This window comes from Priapulus caudatus, unplaced genomic scaffold (assembly GCF_000485595.1).
Source record: "Priapulus caudatus unplaced genomic scaffold, Priapulus_caudatus-5.0.1 Scaffold812, whole genome shotgun sequence".
NCBI classification, from domain to species: Eukaryota; Metazoa; Priapulida; class Priapulimorpha; order Priapulimorphida; family Priapulidae; genus Priapulus; species Priapulus caudatus.
The window spans coordinates 206,570-215,574 of record NW_014577873.1 but is presented as its reverse complement, the minus strand read 5'-3'; the positions used below and the strand labels follow the sequence as shown (position 1 = coordinate 215,574).

Sequence of the window (9,005 nt, the reverse complement as noted above, 5' to 3'; positions counted from 1 at the left end):
CTGTCGTCGTCATTATCGTCATCGTGGTCATCATTGTCGCTGTCGTCGTCATTATCGTCATCGTGGTCATCATTGTCGCTGTCGTCGTCATTATCGTCATCGTGGTCATCATTGTCGCTGTCGTTGTTGTCATTATCGTCATCGTGGTCATCATTATGGCTGTCGTTGTTGTCATTATCGTCATCGTGGTCATCATTGTCGCTGTCGTTGTTGTCATTATCGTCATCGTGGTCATCATTGTCGCTGTTGTTGCTGTCAGTCATTGTTGACATTGACGTCGTCATTGTCGTCGTTGTCATCGTTGTCCACCTACCAGTTTCTTCTCGTCGAGTGACGTCCCCGGCGTGAGAAGCTGCGAGTCGAAGAAGGAGAGGATGCCGAGGAGGCGCGGCTGCAGGAAGTTTGCCATCTGCTCGCGCGTGTGCAGGTCTCGCGCGCCCGTGTACGCCGGGTCCTTCAACGCGAGGAACTCCAGTCCTGTGTAGACCTGCACACATGCAGTAAGGGTGTCATTATACCGGTGGAAAACGTTCATACAACACACCTGCATACACGCGGGGTGATGCTAGTATAGGGTTACTGTTCATACAACTGCACACGCGAGTTAATACAGCCAAGAGTTTAAAATACAGATCTACACACACGCAGGGTGATGCTGTGGTTATATTGGTGCAAACTGTTCATACACCTGCACACGCGAGTTAATACAGCTAGCCAATAAACTGGTGCAAAATGCTCGCTAATGCAGTCATTAAATAGGTGCAAAATGTTCATACATCTGCACATGCGAGCTAACGCAGAAAATAAACCAGTTATTAACTCCAGCATACATCTGTGCACGTGTTCATGTGCAATAATGCCGAAATAATGATGTGAACACTACGGATACCTTTGCTAACCACACAAACACCAGCGATACCTTGGTTAATCACCCAAACAAACCCAAAACAAAAACGCAAGAAACAAATCAAGACACCAGTGACACCACTTCACACAATGAAAACACACCAGGTGGACAGATACAGGAGTGAGACGAGGAGCAGGGCAGTTACAATAACAACAGCACACGCCCACGACCACCACACACCGTACAGAACTATAGCTACCAGTGGCGACGTCGACATAATACACAGCATACATACCTGGTTGTAGTGCGTAGAGATGTGCAGTAACAGCTCGTTGTGCATGCGCTGGTAGTCCAGCCGCAGTAGACTACCGACCTCAATTTCCGTCTCAGACTGCACAGTAGAGGGAGCCACCATCAACGCCATCGTTATAAGTATCACGTAAGCCGTTATTACCGTTTCCCTCGTCCATCATAACTACAAACTATCCTCTCCTACTCACTGCCCACCACTTAATCCAAATTGAAAAACTCCTCCCTCTTTCTCTCTCGCATGCGCTCTCTCGCTCTCTCTCTCTCTTTCTCTTCATCTCCTACTCATTCTCTCCCCCTCTCCAGCTTTCTCTGCCTCCCTCTCATCTCCCTCTCCTCCTCCATCGCCACGGCTAGGGCGTACCTCTGTGAACCGCAGCGCGCTCTTGCGACCGACTCTGCTTCATGCAACTGCACACCAGGTAGGAGAAGATGTCTCCATTTCTCCCTCTTCCCCCCTCTCCCTCCTTCTCCCCTCTCCCTCTCTCGCTCGTACCTCTGTGAACTGCAGAGCGGTCTCTAGCTCCTGCTTCGTGCAGCTGCGCACCAGGTAGGAGAAGATGTCTCCATTTCTCCCTCTTCCCCCCTCTCCCTCCCTCCCATCCTTCTCTCCTCTCCCTCTCCCTTCGCCGCACGCGCTAGCCTACCTCTGTGAACTGCAGAGCGGTCTCTAGCTCCTGCTTCGTGCAGCTGCGCACCAGGTAGGAGAAGATGTACTTGAAGTGGTTGATGAACATCGTGCGGCGGCTGACGCCAAGCGTGCGCGCAATAGCGCGCGTCGCCGCCGCCGCCGTCGTCGACGCCTTGCGCACGAGCACCGGCAGAATGTACTGCAGGTTCTGTAAGCACACACACAGAGGTAAAGGCAGACTGCAGGTTCTGTACGCACACACACAGAGGTAAAGGCAGAATGTACTGCAGGTTCTGTAAGCACACACACAGAGGTAAAGGCAGAATGTACTGCAGGTTCTGTAAGTGTAAGCACACACAGAGGTAAAGGCAGAATGTACTGCAGGTTCTGTAAGCACACACACAGAGGTAAAGGCAGAATGTACTGCAGGTTCTGTAAGCACACACACAGAGGTAAAGGCAGAATGTACTGCAGGTTCTGTAAGTGTAAGCACACACAGAGGTAAAGGCAGAATGTACTGCAGGTTCTCAAAGGTTATGTGAAGCATGGCATTAGTGGGCTGGAGGAAGACAGGGTGAGAATAAGGAGGGGGAGAGGGCAGAGAGAGAGAGAGAGAGAGAGCAAGACACAGACAGGAGGTAGAGACCGAATGTACTGCTGCAGGTTCTGAAAACATGCGAACAGGTTTAGAGACAGGATGTACTGCGGGTTTTGAAAGGGGGAAATACGTCGGCTGGAAAATTTATGAACCACCGACTGCTCCCTACGCTACCTGTGTGAGAAACGTCTGGCGATCCTTGTAGCCGAACACCCCCTGTACCTTCTCCAGTATGTCGATCGGTTGCAGAGGGCTCTGCTTGCTGGCCTCAGAGTGAATCATCTCACCAAGAAACTGGCAGCGACGAAAAAATTAACGCTCGCCGAGTCGCCCACGAGGCGAGTAAAAACATAGCGTTCAGGCCCCGGAATTTTTTGTCAGAAGGTATTTGCTTTGAATCTTCATGCTCATAACGCATAGATAATTTGACACCATGTGAGCGTGAATTTCTGAGAACACGAATCGTAAACTTTGTGGCAGATCATGCAGTAAGCTGCTCCCCTAATTCTTAACCCCTTAAATCCGCACTATGCGCATTCAAACGCTAATTTCTCCAGTACTAGACTAGCAAATACTTCGTGTCATGCATAATCACACTACCTTATGACAAAATAAACTCTAGTTCCTCCCATTTCACTGCGCGTTGTCTTATAAAAAGCATTTGAAAATACCTCCAATGTTGTTCAAATTCTACGATGTTGTTGACACTTTCACGTTGCTCTGCCAAGCAACCGTGGAGCGGTACTGCGGTACAGCGGTACGGGTGTAGCAAAGATAAAAACATGTGACGTCACCTAACCGATTCTTGATGAAATTGTTTGGCAAACAATTTAGCGTTGGCGCCAGATTACCAGATTTCGCACCTCTTTCTTGTGGGTTTTAAGCAAACGCGCACTGAAATGGGAGGAACAAGAGTTTATTTTGCCATAAGGTAGTGTGATTATGCATGACACGAAGTATTTGCTAGTCTAGTACTGGAGAAATTAGCGTTTGGATGCGCATAGTGCGGCTTTAATAATGTTACTTTGGTGGGCTCAGGTGGCTACCACGGTTTTCGCGGCCGACAAGAATGGCAGTAATGCGCGACAGCTCATGACAACACAGGACGGCGTGCGATGGCGATACGCCACCGAACATGAGCAATGCTTTTAAGAGATTCAAACATTTGACAGAACACGTCGACGAAACCCCCAAAAAAACGAAACAATAATTTCGAATTCGCCGAATTTCGAACACCGACTCAATCCCATCAAATCCCATGCAAACTACAGTCGTGCGCAGTCGAGCCATAATAAAAATATTGTTTGTTTGCCCTCACCCGACCGACCCGCCAAAAAAGAACCGACTTAAAAAAATCTATTAATCTTTTAATTATTTTTATTTTTTTAAACAAATTGTATCACTGTACATTATATCAATCTGTAGGCAATACATTATATGTACCAAGCAAAACAAACATTCAACATAAAAGGTATCTCCACACAAGCACACCCCTTTTGTAAAAAGACCCCCGCCCTCAAAAATAAGAAAGCCGACCTACCTACCCAAACTTTTCAGCCTGGGTCGGGTGAGGGCAAACAAAGATTTTTTTAATTGTGGCCTCGTCATGCTAAAACACGGCGCTACATCACTCACGCTGCCAATGTCCTGCTTGAGGCGATTGAAGAGCTCGAGTAAGGTCACACCCTGACCTTTGGCAACCTCGCGCATCTGCAGCTGGGCGGTGGCGGCGACCTGACCGTCGTTAAGGAGGATGCTCTCGAGGAGGCTGATGATGACGACGAGCAGCAGGTCCCTGCCTGCCACCCTGCACGCACAGGCGCGTGCGAGAGAGAGAGAGAGAGATGCTCATTGCTACGTTACTACCTCTTTCCTCCTCTCTCTCGCTGTCGCTCCTGCTCTCGCTCTCTCGCTCTCTCGCTCGTCTCTCGGGCACGGTTGACACCCCACCATGCTCTCTCTCCTTTTTCTCTCTGCTCTCACTGCTCTAAGATGCTCTCGCACTTTCCTCTGTTCTTTCTTGCTCTCTGTGGCTCTCCCTGCGTCTCGCCCTGTTCTCGCTCTTTGCTCGCCCATAGCTGGCTTCTCTCGGCCACTGCATTTTATCACGCCCTCGCATCACTCGTCCGCTGACGTTTTTCTGTATTGCTGCCAAACTGTGCGTCTTCCCCAGCCGACTGCCTGCCCGCCCTGCCCCTCCTCTCTTAGACGCAACCAAGCCCCTCCCTATCACTATGCAACAGGATCAAGCCGCCATACTGCCTGCAAGTGAGCCCACTGCCTAAGTTACGTTACCCATCTTTGCCGTATCTACTTCCACCATCACCTCGTCCCGTACGCCTCGTTAATGTCGGCCTCCTCCTCCTCATGCCCTCCCTACCGCCGCGCCGCGTAGCAACAACACTGTACCGGCTGCTTATGTCGGGCGCGGGCGGGTGGCTCCTTCCTCACGATGCCTCCTGGCTCCGCCAGACAACGCTGTATTCTATAATTGTCCAGCCCCTCTCCTGCCCACAAACACTGTATCTCCTCTATGGTCGGCGCCCGTCCTCTCTCCCTGCATGCCCCTCTTCCCCCCCAGCCACAACCAGCTGTAACGTCTTACTGTCGCCCTCCTCCTCCCTCACCCTCTCCGCCCAGCAATGCAACATCTGTACGCGTCTTATCGCGTCGGCGCCCGCTTCTCCTCTGCACTCCCTCGCCCCCAGCAACAAACTGGTACTCTTAATGTCGGCTCTTCTCCTCCCTCCACTCGGCCGCCTCCTCCCGCCCAGCAACCTGCACCTCTTAGTGTCGGCCTCCTCTCTCCTCACGCCATCCTCCACCCCAGCAACGGCTGTACTTATGTCGCGGCCCGGTCCTCGCCTGCCCTTTCGACCCCTCCTCCACCGCGTGGCCGGGATCGAGCACGCTGATACTCTTATGTTTCGGCCGCCTGCGTCCTTCCCTCACGCCCGGTCCTACCGCCAGCAACAACACTTGGTACTCATTGATGTCGGGGGCACGCCTCGCTCCTCGCTCACGGCCCTCCTCCGCCCCGAGCAATCAACACTGTAGCCGTCTTATGTCACCCTCCTCCCCGCCTCCGTCGTCACCGCGTCCTGTGCCCCCCAGAACAACACTGTGGGCTCTTTATGTCGGCCCCGTGCGTGCCTCCTCACCCCTGGCCTCCCTCCCAGGACCAATCACTGTACTCTCTTAGTGTCCGCCCGTCGCTCCTCCTCACGACGGCCGCCTCCCTCGCCAGCAACAACGACTGGGAACCTTCGTGTATGGTCGACCCGGGTCCTCCTTGCACCCCCTGTCCTGCCCCCAGCAACCTGTATCTTATGTCAGGCTCTCGCTCTCCTCCCAGCAAACCACTGTATCCTCTTATAGTCGGCCCGTGTCTGCCCTCCCTCATGGGCCCTCATCCTCCTCCCCCCACGCAACAACACCTGGCTCACGTCTTTATGTCGGCCCCTCCTCCTCCCCCTCAGCCTCCTCCCCCCAGCAACAACACTGTTACGTCATTATGTCGGCCCCTTCTCCCTGCCGCTCACGCCCTCCTCCCCCCCAGCAACAACGTACCTTTATGTCGGACGCCCGTCCTCACTCGCCTCACCCGGTCCTACCCCAGGCAACACACGACTGTACTCTTATGTCGGCCCCGGTTCCTTCCTCCTCACCCGTCGCTCCGCCCAGGCAAGCACTTGGCGCACCTCTTATGTCGGCCCCTCCTCCCTTTCCTCACACCCTCCCTCCACCCAGCAACTGTACCCTCTTATGTCGGCCCCGTCTCCTCCCTCATCCGCTCTCCGACCGCCAGCAACAACTGATACCTCTTATGTCCGGCCCTCTCCTCCCGTCAGTCCTCCTACCCAGCAAAACACCTGTACCTCTATGTCAGCCCTCCTCCTCCCTCACCCGCTCCTAATCGCTCGTCCCCGCAGCAGACACACTGTACCTCTTATTTTGTCGGCCCCGGTCTCCTGCCCTCACCCCTCCTCCCCCAGCAACATACACTGACCGTCCTTATGTGCCGCCGGTCTCCGTCCCTCACCCTCCTCCCAGCAACGACATCTGCCGGCACCCTTATGTCGGCCGTCCTGCCTCCTCCCTCACCCCTCTACGCGGCCAGCAACAACACATGTACGTCTTGATGTCGGCCCGAATCCTCCCCCCTCAGCGCCTGCTGCCCCCAGCAAAACACTGTACATTTTAATGTCGCGCGCGCCCCCCCTCCTTCCCTCACGGGCCGCTCCTGGACCCCAGCAACAACACTGGCACCTCTTATTGTCGGCCTCCTCTCTCACGCCCTCCTCCCCCAGCAACGCTGTACTCGCTTATGTCGGCCCCTCCCTCCTCGCGCTCACCCTCCTCGCCCCCCAGCAACCTGTACCTCTTATGTCGGCGCCGGTCTCCTCCCTTCACCCATCTACCCCCAGGCAAGATACAACAGCTGTAGGCCGTCTTATGTCCGGCCCGATCCTCCTCGCCGTCACCCCTCTCGCCCCAGACACAACACGTTACACCGTCTCTATGTCCCCGTCGCTCCTCCTTAGCCCTCCTGCCGCCCAGCAACATCACTGTAACCGCCTTTATGTCGGCCCCTCGGCTGGATCCCTCGCCCCCTCCTCACCGCCGCAGCAACCTGTACCTCTTATGTCGGCCCCTCCAGCCTCCTGCCCTCACCCTCCTACACCAGCGCCACGTAACACTGTACCATCTCTATCGTTGGCCCCTCCTGCCCTCACCGCTACCTCCGCCGCACAGCAGACAACACTTGTACGCTCATTATGTCGCCCCGTTCCCCTCCCTGTACCCTCCTCCTCAGCAAGCATCGGACTGGACCGTCTTATGTCGGCCGCGCTCCCTCATGTCCTCCCCTCCTCCCGGCCCAGCAACCTTCTCTGTATGTCCGGCCCGCTCCTCCTCCCTCACCTCCTAAACCCACGCAACAGACACGTGTAGGCCGTCTTATGTTGGCCTCCTCCTCACGCCGCTCTCCCCGCTAGCACATCACTGTACCGGTCTTATGGTCAGCCCCTCGCTCCTCCTCAGCGCCCTCCTCCCAGACTGCCAGCAACACACTGTACTCTTATGTCGGGGCCTCCCTCGCTCTCCGCTCACCCGTTCCTCCCCGTAGCAACAGACATGTACCGGTCTTATGGTCGGCCCTCCGTCCTGCGCCTCCCCCGTCCTGCCCCAGCAACAACACTGGTACCTCTTTATGTCGCCCTCGTCTCCTGCGCCTCATCCCTCCTCCCCCGACAACAACACACTGTAGGCGCTGGCGTTTATGTCGGCCTCGTTCTCGCTCCATCACGCTCCTGCCCCCTATGCAACACTGTACCCTGTCTTATGCGGGCCCGTCCTCGCTCCCTCACTCCTCCTCCCCCCAGCAACAACACGGCACCTCTGATGGTCGGCCCGTCCTCTCCCCTCACGCTCCTCCTCCACCCGCAACCTGTACTCTTATGTTCGGCGCCCTCCCTCCTCCGTCCGCCCTCCTCCACCGCAGCAAGCTGTGACCTGATTTATGCTGGGGGCCCGTCCTCTCCGTCCTCACCCCTGCCTACCCCAGCATAACACCCTGTACGCTCTTATGGTCGGCCCCTCTGCCGCCTCACCCCGTGCCTCCCCCAGCAGAGCAAAAGGCTGTACGCTGCTTAATGTCAGACCACTGCCTGCCTCCTCAACCCGTCCTCCCCCAGAACAAGCACTCGTGCCTCGCTTAATGTCGGCCCCGGGTCCTCCTCGCCCTCCCCCCTCCTCCCCAGCGACACAACACTGTACCTCCTTGATAGTCGGGCCCCTCCTCTTCCGCTCACCCCTCCTCCGCCCAGCAACAACACTGTAACCTCTTATGTCCGAGCCGGTCGCTCCTCTCTCACCTCCTCCCCCCAAGCAAACTCTGTATCTCTTATCGTCAGCGGCCGCTCCGGTCCTCCCAGCAACCTGGTATCTCTTATGCTCGGCGCCCTCCTCCTCCCTGCATCCCTCATCCCGCTCCCTCCCCGGCCAGCACAACACTGGTAAGTGTATGTCGGCCCCTCTCCTCCCTCCGCACCCTTGCCTCCGCGCCCAGCGAACGAGCACAACACTGTAGCGCTCTTATGTCGGCCCCTTTCCTCCCTCACCGCTCCTCCCCGCCAGCACGAAACTTGTACCGTGCTTTGTCGACCGCCGGGTCCTCTCCTCACCCTCCTGAACCCGCGGGCCCAGCAAGCAACACATGTACCGTCTTATAGTCGGCGCCGTCCTCCTCCCTGACTCCTCCTCCCCCAGCAACCTGCAGCCTCTTTATGTCGGTGCCCGCTCCCTTCCTCAACCCCTCCTCGCACCCAGCACCCTGTACCTCTTATGTCGGCCCGTCCTCCTTCCCTCACCCCTCCTCTCACCCGCAACCAATGTACCTCGTTATGTCGGGCGACCTCCTGGCGCCTCCCTGCGACGTCGCTCCTAACCCGTCCAGCAACAAGCGACTGGTGACCGTCTTATGACTCGAGCCCCTCCTCTGCCCTCACCCCCGTCCTAGATCTATCCCAAGCAACACACACGTCGCGGGGCGCCGGGTGCGGCGGCCGGCACTGTTACTTCTTGATGTCGGCCCCTCTTCCTAGCCCATCACCCCCGAT

General features: G+C 56.1%; 1 protein-coding gene across 1 annotated transcript in view; it reads right to left on the bottom strand.

Moving 5' to 3' along the window:
• The window catches only part of LOC106813710 (serine/threonine-protein kinase ATR-like), a 48,798-nt gene extending 44,608 nt beyond the window's left edge, over positions 1–4,190 (bottom strand). The window contains exons 1-5 of the mRNA XM_014817919.1: positions 4,021–4,190; positions 2,560–2,679; positions 1,804–1,995; positions 1,143–1,238; positions 314–487 (exon numbers count right to left, since the gene is read on the bottom strand). Of these exons, the coding sequence (XP_014673405.1) occupies positions 314–487; positions 1,143–1,238; positions 1,804–1,995; positions 2,560–2,679; positions 4,021–4,095 (657 nt within the window). The 5' untranslated portion in view covers positions 4,096–4,190. The remainder of the gene's footprint in view (positions 1–313; positions 488–1,142; positions 1,239–1,803; positions 1,996–2,559; positions 2,680–4,020) is intronic.
• Between the last annotated feature and the right edge of the window lie 4,815 nt (positions 4,191–9,005).